The 26,650-nt window shown below is 41.2% G+C and overlaps 1 protein-coding gene across 1 annotated transcript; it reads left to right on the top strand.

The window, feature by feature from the left end:
- Positions 1-12,828: 12,828 nt before the first annotated feature.
- On the top strand, positions 12,829-26,650 carry c9orf72 (C9orf72-SMCR8 complex subunit). Its single transcript, XM_085441275.1, has 10 exons — positions 12,829-13,021; positions 13,775-14,255; positions 14,793-14,888; positions 15,417-15,481; positions 16,045-16,117; positions 18,473-18,589; positions 19,715-19,950; positions 20,232-20,289; positions 21,415-21,524; positions 26,260-26,650. Exons 2-10 carry the CDS (start codon positions 13,809-13,811, stop codon positions 26,444-26,446), a joined length of 1,389 nt encoding a protein of 462 aa, XP_085297401.1. The 5' UTR covers positions 12,829-13,021; positions 13,775-13,808; the 3' UTR covers positions 26,447-26,650.

The following is a 26,650-nucleotide window of genomic DNA, read 5'->3' as shown; positions in this document are numbered from 1 at the left end:
ATGCTTCTTACGGAGCCACTCCTTTGTTGCCCGGTCGGTGTGTTTTGGATCATTGTCATGTTGGAAGACCCAGCCTCGTTTCATCTTCAAAGTTCTCACTGATGGAAGGAGGTTTTGGCTCAAAATCTCACGATACATGGCCCCATTCATTCTGTCCTTAACACGGATCAGTCGTCCTGTCCCCTTGGCAGAAAAACAGCCCCATAGCATGATGTTTCCACCCCCATGCTTCACAGTAGGTATGGTGTTCTTGGGATGCAACTCAGTATTCTTCTTCCTCCAAACACGACGAGTTGAGTTTATACCAAAAAGTTCTACTTTGGTTTCATCTGACCACATGACATTCTCCCAATCCTCTGCTGTATCATCCATGTGCTCTCTGGCAAACTTCAGACGGGCCTGGACATGCACTGGCTTCAGCAGCGGAACACGTCTGGCACTGCGGGATTTGATTGCCTGCCGTTGTAGTGTGTTACTGATGGTGACCTTTGTTACTTTGGTCCCAGCTCTCTGCAGGTCATTCACCAGTTGATTTTTTCACACCAAGCTGCTTGCCTATTGTAGATTCACTCTTCCCAGTCTGGTGCAGGTCTACAATACTTTTCCTGGTGTCCTTCGAAAGCTCTTTGGTCTTGGCCATGGCGGAGTTTGGAGTCTGACTGTTTGAGGCTGTGGACAGGTGTCTTTTATACAGATGATGAGTTCAAACAGGTGCCATTCATACAGGTAACGAGTGGGGGACAGAAAAGCTTCTTACAGAAGACGTTACAGGTCTGTGAGAGCCAGAGATTTTCCTTGTTTGAGGTGACCAAATACTTATTTTCCACCCTGATTTACGAATAAATTCTTTACAAATCCTACCATGTGAATTCATGGATTTTTTTTTTCACATTCTGTCTCTCACAGTTGAAGTGTACCTCTGGTGCAAATTACTGACCTCTGTCATCATTTTAAGTGGGGGAACTTGCACAATCAGTGGCTGACTAAATACTTTTTTGCCCCACTGTACATGCCCTTCACATCATGCATCATCCCACCACCCAGTGAGACAGAATAAGCATGTAAGCAGCAGTCGGTCAACTCCTACGCAAATGCATGTTTGTAACTGAGCCTGTCCAATCACAAATTGTGTGATCACAGCAAAATGGTAGAGCAAGGGGCAGGTGTTTAAAGGGCTCACAGCTCGCGGCATGACAAATAAAGCTTAATGAGCACATGCGAGGCATGAAATCCCAGCACAAACATGGAGAAGAGGGAGGTGCCTTTATGCCAGACAAAAGTGCAGCAAAGATAAGATTCATAAAAATCTTTCCCCCCGCAGTAAATATCTGTGAATACATTTTGAAGCAAATCAATCAAACCTGAAGTGATGCATTTAAAATCAAAGAGGTACACAAGCTGTTCAAGGCTTTTAATTTTAACCCCCTGAACTTGCCCGTGTAATTCATCTCAGAAGTTGCCATTTAGAGAAACACTTATTGATTTGGTTCTTCTAAATACTTTTCTGGTGCTGGCCTTTGTATTGATCTCATTCAATGTTTTGGAAGTTCTGGCAGAATATCACGAGTGAAATCAAGCTTATCATAGCAAGATGATGTCAGAAATGAATGCCTGTCAAACCTCTCCATAACTTTTTATATAAATTGCACTTCCAACAACTTTCAACGTTTACACTTCAGCAAACCTTTGGTGAAATTCACTTTTATTCACCTGAAGTGGAACAAATTTTCTTTAAAGGCTTTCACATTAACAGAAGCCTTGAGCTCAGATTTATTATCCAGACTTTGTCGACATTTTATCGTCTTTCATCATTTGAATTTTAGGTAAATATGCTAGTGCTTTTCATTTTTGTTTGAATTTAGCATAACATGATCACTTCAGCGTTTTTTCCGTTTTTCCAGTAATACCAATACTTGATTCATACTAACATTTACTTTATTATTAGTAGAAGCAGTGTTCTTGTTTTTTACACTTAATTTTTAACTGACAGTTCAGCTGCTTTCAATATTTGTCTGTTTAAAGATTTCAGCTGTCTCTCTATTCTCTATTTTCATACTATAATACATGAGCTTTCTGTGTTCATTGTCTGGACCATCTTAATTTGTCATTTGGTGACTTCCTGTTTTACTCTGAAAGTTAGTTTTCCAATGAGCCTTATTGAGATTTTACTTCCTGCTTTTGTTTCTTGCCTTCCCTTGTAGTGGGTGCAATACTGTAAATGTTGGTAGTGAGCCAATACCAAGTAAATACAGAGACAGTACTGCTGATGCTTTTAACCTATAAAAGTTAAAAGTAGGGGAGAGCTACTACAGATAAGGGGACGGTCTGCTTGCCTTCACCCCGGAGAGAAGGGTTACATCGGTTTGCCCCTCTGGGGACGAGGGTACTTGGACCTGGGATATAGAGTATGTTTGGGGAGCTAGTTTATTGTGATGGTGTTGTATTTATTGTTGCTCTTTTTTGTTTGTTTTCTCTTCTGTTTTGTTTTCTTATCTCCATACAGGTGATCCGGGGTTTTGTTTTGGGTTTTTTTTTCCTCTTCCCCCCTTTCTCACCATCTCTTCTCCCCTCTATTTTTCTTTCTCTCCCTCTCTTTCTTTCATTCTTTCTTTCTCCCTGTCCTATTCCCCAGTCATGTCTGTCCCGTCTGTAACAACAGAAAAGAAAAGAAAAGAAATACATAATTATAATAAAGGTCGATAAATGGGCCAATATGGCAACTCCATGATGATCCACTTGGTAAAGTAAATCCACTAGGCATCTTTCTTAGCCTTCAGACAACAGTTCTGATGGCTAAAGATCCAAACTGGACAGGCAGAAAAAGTAGGAAAAAAAGTAGGGGAGAGCTGTGTGTCATGATGGGGGAGGCAAGAGATTAATTTAGGGTGGCATGTGCAACCCCATACCACCAGTAGATCTGCCTCTGTTTACGACTGCATTTAAAAAAAAAAAAAAAAAGTTATGTTTGTTATTTAATCCAAATAGTAAATTTTTTAAAATGTATGTGAATTGCACATTAGTCAAATAACTCAAGCTTTTTTGTTTAATTTTGATTCTAATAACTTATAATTGATGAAAGTACAAATTAAGAGTCTCAAATTATTACCTAAGCTCGACCAAAAAAGGGATTACACAGAAATCTGTAACCTCTGAAAAGTATGTTTATTTATACAGTCGGTGCTTGGTTGAGGTTCCCTCATCATGAGTTACTGCATCAGCCATGGAGGCATCTTGCAGCAGTGCTGGGGGGTTACTGATTTGATAGTGGCCTTCATCTCATCTGTATTTTGGGGTTGGGAGGTTCTGATCTTCCTCTTGAGAATACCTAATTCCCTGCGGGGTCCAGATCAAGCGGGTTGGCTGGCCAATCAAGCCTAGTAACATTATTAGTTGTTCAAACTATTTGGTAGTAGTGTTGGCAAGCTTTCAGCAGATGGGAGCATAAAGTGCTCTAAAATCTCCTGGTAGACGCTGTGATGTACGTGATAAAACACTGATGCACCAGTAACACCAGCAGATGACACGGCATCCCGAATTACTGCAGACTGCAGAAACTTCACCCTGGACTTCAAACACCTTGGACTCTGTGCCTCTCCACACTCCAGGACCTTGAGTTCCTAATAAAATGCAAAATTTACTTTTAATCTGGAGAAGAACTTTGGACTTGCGATGTTCTCTCTGGCTCAGCAGTGCCTCAATATTAGGAATGTAACAGCTGTAGCATCTTTTGTGTAGACGTCTTTGCATGGTGGCTCTTGATGCACTGACTCTAGCCTTAGTCCACTCCCGTGAAGCTTCCCAGACTCTTGAAATGATTTTCCTTGATAATATTCCACATTTATTGCTACACCCTTTCCTCTCCAGCTACAACACATCATCGTCATTTTGTTTCTCATAAACGGCTGCGAATCTTCCCAAAGAGACACCAATGGAGCTTTTTCATATCTTCACACTATGTTAATTTCTCATAAATCAAACATCTTGTTATACCAAGAAAGAACAGAAAAGGTTTTACTTGCAAACATTGTCTAAACAAGCTCATTTTCTTTAGCTGTTAAAAATTTGATGTTCACGTGACATTTAGCAGCCTATTATTAATGCGGTTATTACTGGCAGTATTTAAAGCCCCTGTGTTTTGTTCATCATAGCATCTGATGATCAGTTTGAGACACTGTACAGTAGCTTGCAGTGCGAGTCTGCCTAGCTGTCTATTCCAGAATGCTTCTTTTTTTTCAGACTCATTATAACGATTGGCCTGTGGCAGCGAGCCACAGTGCAGCTGGGCAAGAGAAAATGAGTCTCTTTGAAGTTCCCTCTTTTGAATCTCAACACAGATCGTTGTTGTTGTCTTGTTTCAAACCTGGAGCCTGCATTGAAACCATACAAAGAGATTGCGCTTATTATAGCCCAGCAGCCTGTCCATACTTTGCTCTTTTTTAAAAAATTGAAAAGTAATATGAATTGACAGGGTCACCCTTTAATAAATATAACAGATCCTCGTGGTCAAACCCGTGTGATTCATCCCTGTTATTTTTCTTCTTCTGCCCATAGTTGCAATGTCTGTTCGTGTCAGTGTTTCATGTTATCTGATCAGATATATGTCACTGTGCACAACACTGCATTCACTAAATATGTACATATTTTTTTTCCGTCTTTTTTTTAACCCAGTACATCTCAGGGAAAGATAGAAGAGCTGGGTTTCAGAATTAGGAAAGCTGGGATTCATGGAGGCCCCAGAGGCTGCTCTGAGGGCAGTTTTGGCCCATTTCTCATGGCCATATAGGTTAGCGAGGAAAGGGCTGATGTTAAACCGATCCTGATGGATGCTGGCGGTCGGCATCAGGCTGCCAGCCCGGACAGCAACCGGAGCCCATCTGTCTGTCTAATGTCAAATGAAAAGAGATGCTGTGCTGTCACTACTCTCAATCACGTCTCCCTGAGAAAAAACAGTGACACTAATGAAGTGAACCACAGATACACAGACACAACCACAGACCCCCCTAACCTCAGAGCTTTAGAACTGATCATTCCTCAGTTATGGTAAGTCCTCAATTAATGAGGTATTTATTGTGCCTAACAGTGACTTACTGAGACGCCATTAAGAGACTAGATTACCTCCATCAAGGCTAGAAAATGAACACTTTTACCTTAAGGCTCACTTGACAGTAAGTAGATGTCATTTGTTTACATTTAAAATGAGAGTGAAAATATAATGCTCTATTTAGTGTTTTCACAAGACCTTTTTAAAGGAGGCTGCAGTTAAAAAGACATCTCAGTGGTGTTCTGTTTGAGATCTGGTGATTGTGGACACCATCTGAACTTTCTGTCATGCTCAAGAAACTGGTCTGGTTTTTAATGGTTTTTTAAATATGATTCATTATCCTGCTGAAAGCGACCGTGAGAACATGGGCACACTGTGTTCATAAAGGGATGGGTGGGGATAGCCTCAACTATTGACACAAAGCAGGATGGATCAGAGCTTTTATTTTGTTTGCACAATTTCTGACCATATCATCTGAATGATGCACCAGAAATCATGACTCATAACAGCTGGCAACATTTTTACAATCTTTTGCTGTCAAATTTTAGTAAGCGTGTGTGAACTGTAGCATCGGTTTCCTGTTCTTAGCTGACAGCAGTGGCTCCCGCTGTGGTCTTCTGCTGCAGTAGCTCATCTGCTTCAAGGCTTGATGTGCTGTGTGTTCCAAGATGCTCTTTGGGAAACCTTGGTTGTAAGGTGGTTATTTGAGTGACTGTTGCACTTCTATCAGTTCAAAAAACTCTGGCCATTCTCCTCAGACCTCTGCCATCAACAAGGCTTTACCCTCGAGACAACGGCTGCTCAATGGATATTTCATTCTCAGTAAACCCCAGAGGTTGCTTTGTGGGCAAATCCCAGTAGATCAACAGTTTCTCAGATACTCAGACCAGCCATAGCCTATTTTGCACCAATAACCATGCCACATTTAAAGTCACTTAAATCACCTTTTTTCACCATTTCGAACTTCAACAGGATACTTTGACCATATCTACATGCATTAAATTGCTGACACATAAATTGACTGATGTGATATTTGAACACATGTACCTTAAAAAAGTGTCTGTTTTATATTGATGCAAATGCAAAATAAAATGTAACTCCTTTAAAACGTACTAGGAGGCATTTCAAGAGGGCTACTAAGATGAGACTTGGTTCTAGAGTACTCTGGCAACTGAAGAGGTCTCTATCACACATATACTGTCTGTCTACTGTCCCTCATTTTAAATTCATACATAGTCATGTCTACAGTTGTACACAGTTACTGGGTCACCTCACAAAAGGGATCCAACCACTGCAAAAACTTGGGGGAAAAAATCTAAAACGCTAGTCTTGCTGTCAGAATGAAGTGATTTTCATCCATTACACTCTTTATGATATCAAATGACCGACTGTTGTGCATGACATCCATTTTTGGTCCCAATCCAAAGCCAGTGCCCTATGTCTTTGAGATCAGGACAATGTGCAGTCTGAACCTGGCGGGAAGCATCAGTGCAAATCACATTATCACATTTATCAGATTTCTTTCCTGATGGGAGTGATCTCGTCCAGGATGACAATGCCCCCATTCACAGCGTGCGAGGTGCCAGTGAGTAGTTCTATAGTACAAAAACAATGTGATTCACATCCTACAGCCTTTACAGTGATCACATTTTAACTGAGTTGAATTGTAGATTTTGGGCCAGCATTTTAGAGAGACTTTGCTTTCCACCACCATCGCTGAAACACAAACGGAGGGAATATGATTTGAAAAATGGTGTGTAGCTCTCAACTGGTTTTCAGTGACCTTACTTGTTTGGTTTGCCTTCATTTTTTTCACCTGCCTTTATGTTCATAATGATTAATGTAGTGGCGCTTTATCTTTAAATAAATGCCCGGTCAAATGTGGGATGCTCACACTATCATCAGCACAAGGGTCAGAGCATTTTGAACGGTTGGATAAACAACTTTGCTGCTAATAATGTGTGAAACTGTGAAATAGAGTGGTCCATGTTGTGAGTTTATTACGACACATTTAGATAATTGACTGGTGATTTTTTTTTTTCACACTCGTTAAACTGAGGTGTGATGGAGGGGAAAGGCATCACAGACGCATTTGCCTCTTACTCATTAGGGCACATACGGATCAAATGACAGCTGAAGACGACAGCGCTACTGCCTAAAAAGTCTGCTCGCCAAGTTGAGTGATGAGCTAAGATGAAAGAGGAGGCGTGTAAAACTTCAAATAAAGCCTTTCTACTGTCAAAAGACAACACAGTCTACACTGACAAAAACCCTGGATTAACGGAGATGTTCGCGCGGCACTGGCGGCACGGAGCACCGCCTTTGCCTCCGCGAACACGTCGGACTACAAACACGCACATTACCAACTCCGGAAGACGATCAAAGCAGCCAAACGTGAGTACAGGGACAGGGTGGAGCAACAGTTTGACAACCCTCGGAGTATGTGGCAGGGACTAAACACGATCACAGACTTTAGAGGGAAAACCAGCACACCGCAGACCACGGCCTCTCTGTGTGAGGATCTAAACGTATTCTACGCTAGATTCGACACAGCGAACACCATGAGACCGGACAGTGTGCGCACCGCGGATGACGTCAGTGCGCACACTGTGTCTGAGGAGGATGTGCGGAGGTGCTTCAGGAAGGTGAACGCACGCAAAGCTACTGGTCCGGACGGGATTCCCGGCCGCGTCCTCAAGTCATGCGCGGCTCAGCTGGCTGGAGTGTTCACACACATCTTCAACCTTTCCCTCTCTCTGTCTGTAGTCCCAGCCTGCTTCAAAATGGCCACCATCGTCCCTGTACCCAAATCCTCCACCATCTCCTCATTGAACGACTGGCGACCTGTAGCCCTGACCCCCATCGTAAGCAAATGCTTCGAGAAGCTGGTCAGGGACTTCATCTGCTCTGCACTACCCGACTCACTGGACCCTCTACAGTTTGCATACCGCCACAACAGGTCCACTGATGATGCCATAGCCCTGACACTACACACTGCCCTGTCACACCTGGAGAAGAGAGACACGTATGTGAGGATGCTGTTTGTAGATTACAGCTCAGCATTCAATACCATCGTTCCCTCGAAGCTGGACAGGAAACTGCAGGATCTAGGACTGAGCAGCTCCCTCTGCAGCTGGATCCTTAGCTTCCTGTCTGACAGACGCCAGGTGGTCAGACTGGGCAGCATCACCTCATCCCCCATCACACTGAACACTGGTGCTCCACAGGGGTGTGTACTGAGCCCTCTCCTGTACTCACTCTACACCTACGACTGCACAGCCACTAACAGCTCCAACATCATTGTGAAGTTTGCGGACGACACTACAGTGGTGGGTCTTATCACCAACGGTGATGAGACAGCTTACAGGGAGGAGGTCAGCGCCCTGACCCACTGGTGTCAAGACAACCATCTCACCCTCAACGTCGCAAAGACAAAGGAGTTGATAGTGGACTTCCGGAGGTGCAGAGAAGTACACACCCCCATCACCATCAGCGGCGCTGCTGTGGAGAGAGTGAGCAGCTTCCGGTTCCTTGGCGTACACCTGGCTGAGGATCTTACGTGGTCAGTACACACAAACAAAACAGTGAAGAAGGCGCAGCAGCGCCTCTTCTTTCTCAGGAGACTGAAAAGATTCGGCATGAGCCCCCGCATCCTCAGGACCTTCTATCACTGTGCCATTGAGAGCATCCTCACTGGATGCATCACCACCTGGTATGGCAACAGCACCGCCTACAACTGCAAAGCTCTCCAGCGAGTAGTGCGGTGCTCTGAACGGATAATTGGAGGTGAGCTTCCCTCCCTCCAAGACATCTACAGGAAGCGGTGCCTGAGGAAAGCGGGGAGGATCATCAAGGACTCCAGTCACCCCAGCCATAAACTGTTCAGACTGCTTCCATCAGGAAGGAGGTTCTGCAGCATCCGGTCCCGTACCAGCAGACTGAGAGACAGCTTTTTCCATCAGGCCATCAGACTGCTGAACACTTCATAGACACCTCAGCTTCACTACTGGAACTTCAACATTATGCACTCCACACTGTATATAAATGCCACTTGTTTTGCACATATTCAACTCTGTATATTTTATATATTTTCTTCTTCTTATTATTATTATTATTTTATTTTATTTTTTTACTATTTAATTTGTAAAAATGTGTATACACACACACACACACACACACACACACACACACACGTAGGAAAATATTTAGTATACACATCCAGAAATGCATACACTATTATATATTGTACATATATTTATTAGTTTCAGGTTGGCCATTCTTGTATTTTGCTCGTTTGTGTTGTTGTGTTTGCACATCTCTGTTGCTTGTGGGGCTCGCACACAAGAATTTCACTCGCATGTGCTGTGCCAGTGTGCCTGCACATGTGATGTGACAATAAAAAGTGATTTGATTTGATTTGACAAAGCGCTAGTTCTTGCAAGAGCAGAAAAACTGAGGAAGATGGTAAAATGCTGTTTTCATAGACATATAAGATTGGTTAAGCCCTTGCATGAGACCTAACAAAGTGGCTGTTCAGTAGGTATACAACTGGAAACAATAGAATGCTGTGGATACAGTATTAACTGCAGGATAATATTTATATGCCTACTGGATATGTGGAAAAGAATGAATGTAAGGCAGCACGGTATACAGCCTGCGATTTCCCAACCATTACCATGTGATTCTTCTGAATTTATACTCAAAATATTGATACAAAGTATCCTAACCTTATTTAATTGTATAGTAATAATACACTATTAGAAGTGCAGGCTATATGCTTTTTATTTTATGGATATATAAAAAAAATTTGCCAAACATCAGCTTTAGTCTCATTTTTGTTAGCATTAGCCTTCACATAAATAACTGAATGTTTTAATTTCTCTGGAAAACATCAGTCATCTGATCAGATAATAATTAAATGTGTAATTTTTACATCTCTTTCTCTTTTTACAAAGTTAACACCAAAAGTAACATGTTTTTTTAAACTATTGGGCAGGTTCGGCATATTTCAGCGATCCAATGCTATGCTAATGTCTGTTACAAGTGTAATAGATTGGTATTAAATCTTCTCAGCTAATTCTGCTCAGGAAACCAATTAATTTTCTAACTCTATTGAAGGTTTTCCTTTAAAACTCAGCTGACATATAACCAGATCAATGCTTAGACAGAAGGACAAATTTTAACATTAATGGTTATCTAGTTTCTTTACAAAATATCGTAGGCAGAGAGTTATTGTCTTACATCTGCACACTTAGTGTAATGAGGATCAAATGTGAAATCAATGCTGAATCTGAAGCAGCTGGGATGTAACACCTCCTAGAGGAGCAATGTGGGCGACAAACACGATTTTCCAAACCTTGATCCTGGTGTAAGAAAACCTGCAAGTAGCAAAGTAATATTTTTGGGTAGTTAGAGTGCCTGTTTGCATCACTGCAAGGGCTACAATCAGAAAACACATAAAAAGCTCAATCTAATATGTACCATCATCACAGAAGGTGGCTGGCAAGTGGTAATAAGAAAGGCTTTTGTGGGAGACATAAAAAGCCAAACATTTCCCCAAGAACCTTCACATAGTTTGAAGATTAAAAGAATTATAACATGAAGGGAGAAGATCCTGAGGCTCTTCTATGTAAAGCACGGTGCTGAAGTACAGTGCATTAGCATCCTTTTAATTAGGCATAATTAGGGTCAAAAATGAAGGCGGCTCTTAACCTCACAGGTTCATCATCACAATAGAAGATGTTCTGATAACACTAGTTTCATTTATGGACAAAAAAAGATTTTGTATCAATATTAAAATGAAAACTACACATGTACAGCTAATAATCATTGAGAATTTTGTCTGTGAAAAATGAAAAGAGGGGACTGTTGCTCAGACTTAGACAGGAGCTGTTGCTGCAATGCTTTTCACAGACTGAAATCTCATCAGTATAGCAGCCAGGGGGGACACAATTTGGAAAGGCTGTTGATGGTCAGTGACCTTGAAAACTTCAGCTGGAGCCAACTTTTTTCTTTTTTTTTTTAAGCTGACTGCTTGGCTGACTGTCCACACATTGTCCAAGTCCGCTGTTGCTGAGCTCCATAGAAAAAGGGACTCTCAGCAATAGGCTTACTGCACACAGAGAGAAATGCTGTGACGGGCCACAACAGAAAGAAACTGACTTCACTGAAATAATATTCAATATTATTAGGGCCAGTTTGCATATATGCTATGCAAATTTATTCCAGCTAGAGGGTAATACAGTCACGACGGTGGGTCTTAACTCTGGCAAAATCAGATAAATTGTAACAGAAACATGGCTGCAAACAATTCTGTTGACTTTCATCAGCAATAAAATAAAGTGTGTTTTTAGTTTTACCTAATGTTTATTAAAATTCTATGTAGTGGAAAATAATAGGACACCAAAATGACCAAAAACTGTAGCTGCTTTCTCCAAATGCTGCTGTAATAGCCTTGTTTTGTGACCACAAGGTATTCGTTTTATTCAGAAAGAACAAGGAAAATGACAGCTTGAAGACAATTGATCTGTGTAGTTCCACTGACTTCTAAGACATTTAAAAAATGAACAGTGTTAATTGAGCTTAACACTGTTCAGATGTTTAGAGAGGGGTGTTTGGATTGCAGCAAGGATTTTCATGTTTGATGTTACAACCTAAACTCTTCTTCTTTTCACTCTAACCTCACAATTATTGGACTATAATGACTAAGTCAAGGGAACAGCTTGACTTTGAAAGGTGCAAGCCAGTGCAGAAAAGCTCGATAGACGAACTAGAGCAATTAGAGAGGCCAATGGTTATGAGGTAAAACACTTGAGATCCACTCCTCTATCGATCTGTTGTGACTTAAAATTTATCAGACTGTTTACTTTCGGGTTTTCACTGTGCATTGGGACACTACAGTATAATGTAAGGGAGGTTTATTATAGGATTAGGCTTGGATGAAGACAGCTGCTTACTATTTGTAGTTTGCCTATTACTAGTGTACCCTCTGAGATTTGCACTCCTGAATTGCAACAGAAAACAAGAGGCCACACAAGCAACTGAAAATAGTCTGACTGAGGTGGACACAGAGTATGAAAACTATTACTAGCCCAAGTAAGATAGAGGAATGCATATGGTTAGATGGTGATACGGCCATAGCATTTTAATCCTTAGTTGGAATTGTAATTAGTGCTGACTGTTTTCAGGAGCAATTCAGTATCCTAAGAGCCATTTAGAGCCAGCATCAGTTGTCCCATTAGAGTCGTGCAAAGACCATTTGGAATAATATTGTAAATTTGTGTGCTTACAGACAAGGATTAAGTGTGAAGGTATCTTGGTTGTACAGCATTCAAACAGATTCCTGTGATAGGGAGGGGTTAACTGGAAAACTGGTCTCTGGTTGTTTGAAGAAGAGAACCTCAGATTTTTTTAGCCTGCTCTGAAAGCAAACAAAGAATGAGGATGTTTAAAATAAATAATACAGCAATGTTAACATCGCCAGTTCAGCTTGTGGGGTTCTGCATCTAGAAGATATTGTGCAGTTCTCACATGTATAATGAAAGGGAGAAAAGAAGGAGTCAGTAACCATTATTTATAGTCAGCATTAGCCTTGGAGGATGAAATTAAAAGGCAAACACAATGTGTGGGGCCCGCAGCTACATCCATTTGTATGACCAGGCTCCATGTAAATGAATTAAAATAACTCATTTTCTGAAGGTAGCAGCCTGGAATAAAAATGACATCATTGACTCGCTGTAAACTGCCATGTACCGGTCGCTAGAGGTCGTCGTTTACCCCTACCAATGACGTAAGCCTGACGTAGTAGGAAGTGTGCTAACGATCATAACAAAATTGCAGCCAAGCTGCAACTGGCTAATCGTAGTTAATGTAAGCTATGGCACCAACAGGCAAAAATGCAATGACTTTTCATTAACACTGAACGTCTATCTTCTGGAACCGCTGTGGTGTGGCGTTTTCAACATCCAAAACACCGAAAAAGTAAGTTGTATTGATGTCGTTGGCTCACGCTAGTTAGCGGGTTAGCTTTAGTTAGCCTATAATCGAATAAACACTACCTGCATTTCGTTTCTTACGCTCTTATTCTTAAAGTTACACATATTAACTTCCAGTAAAATTTACGTGGAGATTACAATCTGTGCGTCTGAAGTATAAGGTTGTTTACGTTCTTTTTAAATTGCTGTAACTATTAGACGCCAAACTCTGTTTTAAAAGCTTTTAATTTAAATGTAAATTTGATTGCTGTTGAAATGTACAACTATCTGGCAAAGTAATAACCTCAAGCCTCGAATAAGCTGACATTTCTTGTAAATTCGGCGTGCCTGTAATCAATATAATTCTTTATTTGGTGGGATAAGTTGGCTATATTTCACCTGACCTGTAATCAGTGGGGGATGGAAATGATGAGAACGAATGTTTTCTCTGAAATTAAATCCAAGTGCAAGCTGTACAATCCGAACTTCACAGAAGACCAGGAAGTCTCAGAGGCTTTTTTTGAGTGAGCTTGTAACGTGTGTGTAGTCTGCCAGAAATCTGAATATGAAATGACCCCTTCTTTTTACTGTTTTCATGAATGCCTGTAGAAAACATCTTTTTACTTTCGACATTGGTCAGAGAAGCAGAAGTTGCTTTGGGGCTGGTCTGTGAAGTGCAAACAAATCAGTTTCATTTCCACTCACACTTTTTTTTTTGTCCTGTACTTGTAACATAAACAAAGGGGTTTCTATGTTTCAGGTTAATTATAAGTGATCCTTGAAGACCTGTCCCAATGTCTTCCGGCTGTCCACCTCAATCACCTGCTGTGGCAAAGTCTGAAGTAGCGGTAGAGGGAGAATGCCCGCTCCTGGCTGCCACCTTTGCCTACTGGGACAATATTCTGGGACCACGGGTGCGCCACATCTGGGTACCAAAGGGTGACCAGTTGATGTTCCTCAGCGATGGAGAAGTAACATTTTTGGCTAATCACACACTCAATGGGGAGATTCTGCGTAGCGCAGAGTGCGGTGCCGTGGACGTGAAGTTCTTTGTGCTGGCAGAAAAGGGCGTCATCATCGTGTCTCTCATCTTTGATGGCGAGCTCAAGGGGGACAAGAACACATGTGCCTTGTCCATTATTCTGCCTCAAACAGAGCTGTCCTTCTACCTCCCCCTGCACACCATCTGTGTGGAGAGGCTGAAGCACGTTATCCGCAAGGGACGCATTTGGATGCAGAAGGTAGCCTTGACTTACAGGCATTTGGCCTTAGTGTGCACTGAAGAATAGGCAAATTATTATTCTTTATACTCATAAAACCTGCCTTTCAGCTTTAATTATTACATTTAAAGGAGTATTAACTTATCTGTCACATTTGTTGTACCCATTTGGGATTTCAGTAACATTGCCAGAATAATAAAATTGTATCCTCCAAACACAGAGGGGTTGCTTAGTTAATTAGGTCTGAGGGATCCTACAGGGGAAGCTAGTGAACAAGTAATAATAGCGTTGGATAGAATGATTTAACACACCAGTAACTGGGAGAGAAAAAAAAACGGCTTTAAAATGCATCACTGGAGTAAACATTCAGTTGGTTGGACCTTTCTTTTGGCTGATGCACTTGCTGTTTTTAGAGCTTTGAGGTTTCCTGGAATACTGAATGCACTGATAAAGTGCTAAAAGCAGTCAAAATCTGGTCAGATTTTTAACCTTGTGTGTCTTTCTATGTAGGTTGGAAACTTCTTGTTCTTTTCTCTCCTTTTTTTCTGTTAATTTTAGGGTTACAATATCATCTCAGTGCTGAGCTTAGAAATTGTCCCAATCATGGAGCTGCTGACCTCTATGAAGACACATAGTGTACAAGAAGATATAGATGTAAGTAACAATTTTTCAGTCTATTAATACCAACTGCACAGTAACTAAGAGACAGTGAAAGATGTCATTCATTTTGCATTAGAAAAACTGGTTGGCATTGTTGGCATCATTAAATTACATTTAAATAACAAAATCAAGACAGAGCCAGTAGTATTTTATCCTATATCATGTTGCCAGTAACTGAAAGGAGCTTGAATTCCAGCAAGTGAAATTTATTGACAAAACATGAGGAAATTGTTTGTCTTTTTGTGGTTTTTCTTGTTCAAATGACTTCTTTTTCCAAGAGGTTTAACTAAACAAGGTTCTCTCCCTGCCTAGATTACCACCCAGTGTGATTCAACACATTTGCTCCCTTTTAATATGCAAATGTAAAAGTACAAAGAAGCTCCCCAGAATCTTTCACTGTCTTTTTTTTTTTTTAACCCTCCACTTTCATTACAATGCCTTGCAGATATGCCCGTCAGCACTTTTGTCTTTGTTGTAGGCCAATTTTTAAAATGACTCATTTGTTTCGCTCCTGCTGAGCAGATAAAAGACACGGTGCTAAATGATGATGACATCGGGGACAGCTGCCACGAGGATTTCCTACACAAGTAAGCAATCCGGTACAGGCAAATGGAGACAGATGATGAACAATGCCCATTTAACACCCATCAACCTTCAAATGATGAGTAATGGCTCTTCACTTAGCTGAAGTTATCTCCTGAGAAAGGACGAAAAGCTTAATCGCTCTTTAGTGTCGAGAGTCTACAAAGTCCATTCTAGCAATGAAGCGCCAAATTGCTCAGAGTTGAACAGGATTAGCTCAGTATCCTGTGACGACGACACGAGCATCTGGAAAGTGGAACTTATTTGCTGGGATCTGATATTTATAGCTCAGGCTTTAAGAAAGAACACACTCACTGTGTATTACTTGAAATAATCTCAGGTTTAGAAGTAATCCTTTTTTATGAGCAATCAAACAAGTCAATTCAAAAAGGCTGGAATGTGAGCCGAAGTCGATGAGTCAAAAGGTTTAAGGCCTCATATTTTTAGCGGGGAGGGATGCCGTTCCTTAGTCTCAGTTGTTATTCCTAAAAACTTTTCGTTTCTAATCAGAAGAATTCTAATGAAGCTAATTGGTGCTAATCTGCATGATGTTGTCTCTGTGTTTCAGGGCCATCAGCTCTCATCTGCAGACGTGTGGCTGTTCAATCGTGGTTGGAAGCAACCCGGAGAAAATAAACAAGGTAAATGTGCTGGATTAGTGGCTCCACACAGACGCAGCATCGACATAATTTTAAATGTTTTGAAGCTTGTTGTTATGTTTGTTTGTTAATGAGCCCCTCTTGCACTTCTTTTAGTTTCGCATCAGTATTTTGATTTTCAGTCGGGTTACTGCTTCAAGTCTGCTCTTTTCAGACTCTTTCAAGTTTTCCTCATCTTCCTGTGTTTCATACTCATCTGAAAATGAGCCTGCGTTTTATTTTTTCCCCTCGTCAGTCTCTGCAAAACACTTCAAAAACTGTTATTGCGGTGTGACGCCTAAAATCTATCAGTCGTCCTTGAGATGCTTTTACAGCTCAATTGGAGTCAAGTAGGGAGGCTCGCAGTTATCTAGAGAGGTCAAGATGATGTGTGAGAAAGCATTGTATCAACTTAGAGATTTCAGGGGGTACAAGGCTGTTTCTGCAACATTAAAAGGAACCGAGTGCGCTTTCGCTTCTATCATTCTTTTGTTATCATTGGTAGAGGTTTGTGACCATGACAGTCTTCTCAAATCTGGCCACTGAGCCAAACTCGACTATAAAGAACAGAAGGTAACCGAGAAACTAATTATCTCTGTAACTGAGATCTGGCTGTGCTTTGTTGAGAAGAGAGAGCTTTACTAAATGAAAACCATTATGAAGGTAGCGCTCAGCTACTACTTGATTCTGAGACCATAAGAAACAAAATCATCTAGTTTAATGAAATGAAGACTAAACTGTGCAGATGCTGAGCGTCACCTCATTATTATTGTCAAATGTGGTAGGAGCGTCTTATTGTGTGGATGGTTTCTCTATAAATATGGACGTTGAGAATAGTTGGGATAGAGGAAAGACACAGGCAGACAAATTCAGAGAAACCTGATCCAGAGTTCCCCTCAGGCTGTAGCAGAGGTTTACATTTCAAAACTGACGTGCAGCATAAAAGCATCTCTTGGGAGTGCTGAAAATGGCTGTGCACTCATCATCCAACCTAGGTGAGCTTGAACAATTCTGGCAAGAAGAAGAGTCTTTTTTTTTTTTTTTTTTTTAAGTGAATTGATTCAAAAGTGAAACAAAGTGTGAAAAACTTAAAGTATGAAAACTTTCTCCATACAGTGTGTTTGAAAAACCACTTTAAATCTCCAGGTATCTGATTTAAAGAAAGATTAGTGGTGCACAAATATAGCAGCTCCAGTTTTTCCCAGTGAATATCAAAAGCACGCAATGCATTAATTTGTAGGTTTCTTGTCTCGAGGCCCAAACTGAACACCAATTAATTAAAGATAAAGCTTTTGTTGCATAAATTCTTCAGTAAATAATCAGACCCGGTTATCTTCAGGCCTCATTAGTTAGAAAGTCAGACTGTGGGTTGATACCGTAATTGTCGGGCTATAAGCCGCTACTTTTTGCACAAGCTTTGAACCCTGCGGCTTTTAGTCAGGTGCGGCTTTTCTATGGATTGTCCGTGATTTTTGTGATATCGTAAGACGATTTGTTTTGTTTGTTCCGCTGTTGTACGGCACTACGTTGCCTGGCGGAAGGATCGGGGTTCAAGAGTGGTATGTTAGTCACATGTCCGTCCGCCAGGCAACGTAGTGCCGTACGAAGTAGCGCGAAAAACAAACTTCAAAGTAGCACTACGCGTTCAGCGGGAGTCGTGGATGACGAGCGGCGATAAACTTGCGAAAAGCAAGTTATGCCCAACTCCACCGGTGGATTCTGACAGCGTGGAAAAGTGTGAAAACATCCACGATCACCAACGGATTTTGAAGGGCTGGACTGCTGCATGATGGAGAGGAGGACACCGCCACAGCCCTTCTGAGGGTGTTCGACTCTGACACTGACAACGAGGATTTCTTTGGTTTTGAAAGTGACAACGAAGGAGAGAAGCGGAGAGTGGATGACGAAGCCATCCTGAGCCTGTTTGTTTCCGACATTGGAGAAGAGGACTTTGGTGGTTTTAGAGCGCAGGAAGAAGAGAAAGATGGTGAATGACTGACTTTTCTTCTTGTTAAAGCCGTGTCACTGCACCTGAGCCTAAAAGGTAGTCCGAATCTATTTTCTGGTGTGCTGTAGGTTACTGTTATGTACTACATGTGCAAATATGTACCCATAACTTGTTTTTCAAAATATTAATAAAAGGGGTGTGTCTCCAAACAGCCATCTCTTTCCTGACAATTCCCTTTGTGCATATTCTCTTACATATGATGAGTCAACATTGAAACACCTGCGGCTTTTAGTCAGGTGCGGCTAATGTATGTACAAAACAGGATTTTCCCCTGATTTTAGCTTGTGCGGCTAATATTCAGGTGCGCTTTGTAGTCCGGGAAATACGGTAAATCTGACCGTCTTTTACAGATTGTGCGGACTCTCTGCCTCTTTCTCACTCCGGCTGAGAGGAAGTGCTCTCGCCTCTGCAGGGCCGACGACTCCTTCAAGTATGACACTGGCCTGTTTGTTCAGGGTCTGCTCAAGGTAGCCACCAGCTCTTTCTCATTATACAGTACACTGTGGTTAGAATTAGGATCTGGCTATTGTTTTGTTTTGTCTGCTGATTTGATGTCGCCCTTGTTTGTTGCTCTGACCTAATTTCTTTTTCATATCAGGGACGTAATTCAATAAGACTTTCCCTTTACACTGCATGAGATTCATCTGCTTTGAAACATACAACCAGTGTGACCATGCAAAGGAAAACATGGAGAAGCTACATATTTGGTCATAATTGTGACAGACACAATTTTAGGTTATGAAAGAACATATTCAAAAAGAAGCCTTTACTTAAATATTTCATTTATAATTGAAATGGTTCAGCTTCTCTGTAAGCTATAAAATTAAAGTTTTAGACTCTAAACATTCTTTTTTTTTTTTTACTTTTTCTCTGCTCTTGGATCTATACGTCAGTGACAATTCCAAATATGGTAATCTCAGGTATATCAGGTGTACCACCTACCTGCTGTTTCAATTTGTTGTTTTGTGTCAATCAGAAAAAGCTGGCTTTAAAAGAAGGAAGACGATTAAAGAAGCGCTACGATGGTTTGTTTCTGACAGAGGATGAACTGAGGGACTGCAGAAAGTCTTAGCATAAGATTAATGAGGATTATTTTGAAATGTGAATTGTGCAGAGCTATTCAAGTCCAAAAATAAAAATAAGGACTTGGAAATGAGTATAATAGATCTGCTTTTATGATAGTCCATGGAAAAGATTAAAGTTAAAGGCGCCAGACACATTTTAAAGCCGTTTTGTGCTCATTTTTTAATGTACAGAAAGTTTAAAAAAATACAAAAACCATCATAGTCATAAAGTCATGGAGGGTTGCTAATGTATATTGTAGAGCAAATGCAAAATCTGCATCTTATACATTACTGAAACTGACCGAGAGAAAAACGACTAAAGCTTCTGTGTTTCTAAAAGTTAAATTATGTATTAAAGCTGATCTGCATGTTGTATCTATGGATATGATTGTTCTTTACCAATGTTTTGCATTTTACTTTTATGTGCATCAGAATTTCTAATATAAAATTTTTTGCAAGCACCGAGTTTAGCTTTTGTGCTCACAGGTGCAAACAGGAGCAACTCTTTCACCTTTTTTCCGCTCTTAGGACTCGACCGGCAGCTTTGTTCTGCCCTTCCGCCAGGTACTCTACTCGCCCTACCCGACCACACACATCGACGTGGACATCAACACAGTGAAACAGATGCCGCCGTGCCATGAACACACATACAACCAGCGGCGCTACATGCGTTCTGAGCTAAGCGCGCTCTGGAAGACTGATAGCGAGGATGACATTCCTCCAGATACAGTCATTCATACTGACGAAACCTTTACACCTGACCTGTAAGTGATACTCATATATGTTGTGTTTTTACAGACGTACTCAGTTAGGCATCATATAAGCCTGAACCTGCCAGCTCTGTAATATAAAGACAGTTTAATTCCCACTACCATTGCGTCACAGATTTGCATTCTTACATGCTCCTTTTGGTGACAACTATAAATGTTCAGGGCTTGTGTGAAAACAAGCATGTAACATTTAAGTTGAAGCTTCCTTACACTATACTTAAAAACCTCTAAAATGAAAAGCACTAATGCGATAACCTCTGTGCTCTTTTTCTTAGGAATATATTTCAAGACGTCATGCATAAAGACGCTTTGGTCAAGTCATTTATAATTGAGGTAAGAATCTAACAAAAAAAAATCATCTCTCATTATATATAAACTGCTTTAAGATGAAGATATTAAAGATGTCTGTCTTCGTGACATATTGATATAGTAGCCCCATTAGTAATGTCATAATTAAATGCAGAAAAGCAGTCCTCTCTTTGCTGTCATTTAAAATAAAATAGAAATAATGATCAAATAAGAAAAGGCTCCTGTGGTATGAAATGATTTTCGGTGACCGTATACATTGCTCCGTGCTTTATCTTTCCTAAGATGAACTCATTTGTGACTGATTGTTATATGAGCCAGTCTGCAAAATCTTTCCTGTAATTGCTTAAATAAATCACGTTTTTGCAGGTATGTGTCATCTGATTTTGACTCACAGTCAGCTCTGACTCACAGAGATGAAAATTCAGCTTTCACTCTCCAGCTGTTATGTAGGAGATTTGTACATGGCATCTACTTAAAATATCGGTGAATTTAACATTACACACAGTTTTTTTTGTTTGTTTGTTTTTTTGTTTTTTTAAATAAACAATTAACACAGAAAAAATTTGGTTCAGTTTTAATTAGATTTGAGTCATAGAAATGTTCAAGCATTTCAGTTCATGAGCATGAAAACAGAGCAGTCATTGACTCAAACTTATAATTAGCAAAAGCGATGCTGAAGCAGATTTACGGTGTATGCTATTAATTAATACTTGTTTTCTAATCACTGAGTTGCTGGTTTTTAGAGGGTTGTTGTGTAATCACCAATTAGAAGATATTTTTGCAATTATGCCACAGCTTCACTCACAGATGACTGCATGCAACCACCAGAGCATAGTTGTAATTTTACTGCTGTGTGTATTATTGTGAAGTTAAAAGTGGTCGAGTCACTGTCATAGCTGGTGAGAAAATCCAGATCAGATGTGTGCCCGGCTTTACGGCAAATATTTGAAAGCCGAGTGGTCACACCCCATCATTTGTTCACCTGAGAGCCATCTTAGAGCTGCTGTTAGGAATCTCCCCCCAAGACGGTAGCAACAGCATGATTGTTTCTCAAGGTTAGCACAAAGGAAGGGAGGAGTGTATTATTCTGCTCTTCTTCCAGCAGAGCCGCGGATCCGACTACTAATTGACATCCTGTCTCGTACCCAGGTGTTCATGCTGAAGCCAGGCCTGTCCCTGCGGAGCACCTATCTGGCCCAGTTTCTGCTGCTGCTCCACAGGAAGGCCCTCACTCTGCTCAAGTACATCGAGGACGAAACGTAAGAGCTGTCACTAATAAGTCTTTAATCCAAATAAGAAAAGAGATTACCGTGTGGCACTCAGAGACACTGCACCACAGGAAGATTCAAGAAAATCCCCAAAAGGAGAGCTGATGATTTCCTTGTTTTTAGCCATTGTTTTTGATTCGACTTTGCATTCTAGCTGCTCACCTTGCTTTGACCCACCATCACCGCTGGGCATCCATAAAGCACACAGCAAGAGGTACCCTAAAGCCCTGTTATCAAAATAGTAGTTTCAGTTATTGTTGTCTCCAGGGTTTGGCTGTGCAGTAGTGAGGGTGCAGCAAGCTTGGAGGGACAAATTACCAGAAAGTGGATAATTAGGATCTACGACACATTTGATGAGTTTTAGTGAGGACCCAAATGAAACCAGTCTCAGGGCATGATCGGGTAGATGGACAGTTGGAGAGGAGAGACGGTACCACGATGAGCCCACACCCTCAGAGTACTAAACCAAAACTATACAGAAGGAGAAGTGTCCCTTTATCGGTGATGTTAGATTGAAAAACACAGGAATATAGGCAGCTCAGATTCAGCTGGCTGCAGGTGTAAGCCTACACTTAAATCAAGATGAAGAGGAGTGTGTCAAGAAACGCGCAGAGTGGAACATAAGGTCAGGGGAACATGGGGGTTGGCTCTTTGCAGGAGAAGTAGTGCAAAGAATACAGACACTGTTCTGCTGAGCAGGAGGCAAAAAAACTCCTGTGATCAGATGAGTCATCCTTCACACTGGTCTCAACAAGCAGGCTATGATGCATTTCCCAAGGAATCTATAGATCTGAGTGCTTGTTTTCCCCAAAGTGCTGCTTTTGGAGGGATTTTTTTTCTACTATGCATTACGTTCACCCTTTTGCCCATGAGCAGAAAGCGCAAACATTGCTGCTGTTGGCTTAAGCGATTACATCTAGAACTCATTCTACAACAGGCAGCAATATATATCCCCAGCTTTCAGGGGATACCAGATGCTAGTCAAAATAATGTATTTTGCGACCTTCTACCTAAGAGTGCTTATCTTCCTAATGTGTATTCGCAACATCTAACACATAAAACTGTACTAGTGACCTCAGAAAACCTTCCTTAACAGCTGCTATCCTTTCCCCAGGACTGATAGAACATGGAGATTATGTTTTAATAACATAGTCACTAGTAATCTGTTTTCATAATCTGCCATTCTGTTTTGTTCATAGAGTCTGTATAAAGGATGGCTGTAGCAGCAGTGACATATCATCCAATAGTTTGTGAATTGCATGTAATGAAGATGAAGCTTGTCTGCGGACTGGAAACTTATGAGTTGTGTCATATCGTCAACCAAGGCACAAGCTTTACTTTGCAGGCAAATGTTTTCCGTTTCCAGTTTGCGTGGCACTTTCTCCAAGTTTAACTGCGGCTAAGTGATGCAAGTATATGATTAGTGTTTGCAGACAAGCCAGCGTCTTGCCTGTAAACTACTGGCGACTATGGCGACCTGCTAGCAACCGAAGCCAGGGGATCACTGACTGGTCTCTATGCCTAGCAATTCGTTTTGTTGCAACCACTTGCCAACCACTCAAGGAGTAATGATTGTTGCCTCTCGACCAGTAGTTGCTAGATGGTTGCTGACCGGTCTGTTGGCCCATGCGTCTTGGGCGTGAGCATCCATAAACCGTATGTGTGCACAGCAATGGCACGGACACCTGTTAATTGAAATTTTGCTCAACAAACACAGAGCACAGACGTTTTGGACTAGAAAATAGGCAACATTATCTGTCTGATAGTTGGTTAAAAATGCTCCAAAAGATGCCACGAATACAACTGTGGGCAGCCTCCCTGCTCCGCAAAGCTTTCAGGCCTCCTAGTACTGTAATCTTTAAGCCTTTTAATTTCAAGCTAACCCCTGTATAGTTTACTGTTGTCATATAAAGGCCGTTATTGTTACTTTTATTTATGTATTTTTGTACCATGCTATAAACCCACCTATTTCTGCCTCATAAAGTTTGGCATTTAAATATTGAAAGATGGCCGTATCCACTGCGATGTGACGCTTCAAGCTGAGCATTTTCACTGTCGCCATCTTGTTTGTGAGACGAGTTTTTAAAACTAAGGATGCATCTGCATGTGAAAATGCGCTCTTATTGGCTAATGACTTGTGACAAGTTGCTACTCTGGATAACCCTACATTGCTAATAAGAAGAAATGTGATAAGAACTTTACTCATCCTGAGGACAATTTTTGTGCCTTTTTTAAATAAAAGCTGTAAAATATAAATAGAAAGGACGATTAAAAACAAGAGGCAGATTAAAGAAAAAGTGGAAATGTAAAAATGTGCTGTATCATAAATGCTTGGCTAGTGGTGTAAATGGGCAGAAAGTGACAGACTTTTCATAATATTGATGCTGTTAGCAGCAGATGGAGGTAAGAGATGGCAAAAAGCAGAAAAATGAGATAATTGTGTAATCCACCTATCCAGTAAAGAACAGATGAAACTGTCTAAACAGTGTAAAGTACTGTTGAGCACATGATGAGTTTCAAACTGTTTATAAATGTCCCCCCTACAGGATGGGGAGGAGTTAAGTAGTCTTAATAGCCACAGGCTGAAGAGATCTCCTGTAGCACTCGGTCCTGCACCTCGGGGCAATGAGCCTTTTACTGCTTCTGCTTCTGACACTTCTAATGACTGTAATTTACTAAATGAACTTCATGTTTTATTCAGTCTGACCTGAAATAACTGAGTGCATAAAGTCATCAGGAAAATATTTAAAGAGGAAAAGAGCTCAAGAATGTTTTCTGATTTTTATACAATTTGAAGTTTTATTTTCGGGGCTGTTTTTGGAAACCAGAGGAGTCACCCTCTATTGGCCTGAAAAAATGCAGGTTTAAGGCAGTTTTCAAACCCAGAACTTGGTACTACATCGTTTGTACTGTCTATGGTAGAAGTGTGTGAGGACTGGGCGCCAGTTTAGCTCACAGCATGAGCCGGCGACCATAGGCCACAAAGACCAAATGCAGTGGCCTGACCTTGATTTCAACCCTCGACCCTTTGCTACATGTCTTCCCCCGCTCTCTTTCCCCACCTTTCCAGTCAGCTCTCCACTGTGTTATCTGTTGGAGGCACTTTTGGGCCCAGCTTTAAAACAACAGCCACTTATTGCTTTACATAAAACATTATTATCAGTGTTGAATTAGACATTTCTCATCTTTTCCAGTTATTTTCCAGAAAAGTTGGAAAGTTGTTCTGTATAACTGGTACCTTCACATTTACTTCACTCCATTTATATTTAAACAGTGGCCCAACTTTTTGAAAATTAGGTTATTTGGAAGCTGCTGAACACTGATGAGTTTGAATAACTTCCCATCTTCCATTTTTACCCCATATCTTCAAATAGTGTGCCTGTATGCGGTGGAGAGCACAACATGTTTGTCCTGTAGTTAAGCAGCAGTAAAATGTGTTTACATTGTGATACTGAATGCTTGCTTGTGCCAGCCTTTCCAATATTAGCATTGGCTTTTCTCTGCAGAATGTGTTTTAAAAGAACATGATTTATTAATAAAGAGAGGAAAATAATTTCAGCTATAATATGTGTAAGGTGTAAGGAGGAAACTGGGGAGAGGCCGACTTTGTAGCCACACAGCGTGATAAATCTTCAGCATCCTCCCAGAAGGACAGCTTCCCCATCTATGTAGTGCATGAATAATGTTTTTGAGAGGAAATGGTGCACAGACATTGCGTTACCTTCACAGGTTACCACAGCTAAACCTCTGAAAGGGCTCTGGAAATTGCATTTTCCTCCCATCATCATAATCAAAACACTAAATGATGTTTTTATGATCGCCATTTGATCCCTGAAAATAATTTCTCGTATCTCTTTTACCTCCCGGCCACAGAAATGTGACACTAGTCCAGGTTGCAAGGTGACCTGGTGGCTTATGGTGGCCTCGTTCCATACTAAAGCTTTAATTAAGGCAGCGCGTGTTTGAAACCAGTACTGAAGCTTTATGCTCACTATATGCTTTAATTACCTCCCCCTTTTGCTTGGTCAAGAAAATAAATAAATAAAAGGGGACATAATTGTATGTCCAGTCACACTCTGATCCCATCAGGCTTATTTCACCCATCTCTGGTTCGTGTCCAGAAGCGCCTTCTTAAGCCCTTCAATTCATCTGAGACTCTAAAGTCCACCATATTCCTCAGGCTCGCTGAATTGTTTCGTGCCTCCCACCCGGTGGTGACCTGGTCATCGCTCCATCTGGGCTTGACTCATCTCCTTCTGTGCTCCACAACAGTTGACTGACCTTCCCCAACTCCCGTTGCTTCTACAAATAGTTACTTTGATTTTTGCTCCCCTCCTGTCCAAAATGCTTAAACTGAGTCCAAATGAATTATTTTGAAGCCTACTCCTTCCAATGCATAAAAACCGCCCAAACATATCTCACTCCAGAGACGACACTAACTACACAAGCAAAACCATAATTTGTGGGCTCGTGTGAAAGCATAAAACCGGTCTTGTTTATGGTGCCGTCGACAGCCTGAGGTCTAAGGGCATACTATTTTACAGGTGCCTTGACAAGGCTGTTTATGCTCAGGTAGCGTGCTTTAGCAGCATACATAATTCATCATGGCATGGCATTCCTGTGCACAGCTGCAGCCCGACTAAAGGCTAATGCAAGTCCCCCGACCCTGAGTTTTATAGGTTAACAGTTGCATTATACTTCAACGTGTCCACGTCTCTCTCCGCAGGCAAAAAGGGAAGAAGCCATTTCGGTCTTTGCGCAACTTAAAGACAGACCTGGATCTGATGGTGGAGGGAGACCTGAACATCGTGATGGCCTTCGCTGAGAAGCTGAGGGCCGGACTTCACTCGTTTGTGTTCGGGAAACCGTTCTACACGAGCATGCAGGAGCGAGATGTACTCACGAGCTTTTAACTTTCACTCGCACTTTGTATCGTTTTAGGTTGGTGACTTTGTTACATGAAAGCATGCGCGTTGATGCAAGGCTACCATCATGTGCTGTGTCTGTTTCTGCTTTACTGAAAGAAGTAGTCTTCGCCTTCCTTTTACGCCTTTATCAGACTGATTGTTGCTGCTGTTATGAGCCATCACTATTAAACTTGTGTTATATTATCTTGA

Source organism: Copadichromis virginalis, linkage group LG19 (genome assembly GCF_057382275.1).
Source record: "Copadichromis virginalis isolate Kocher_CV1m ecotype Utaka linkage group LG19, C_Virginalis_male_GT1.1, whole genome shotgun sequence".
Taxonomy (NCBI): Eukaryota; Metazoa; Chordata; class Actinopteri; order Cichliformes; family Cichlidae; genus Copadichromis; species Copadichromis virginalis.
The sequence above is the reverse complement of the archived record's forward strand: the minus strand, read 5'-3'. Positions and strand labels throughout refer to the sequence as shown.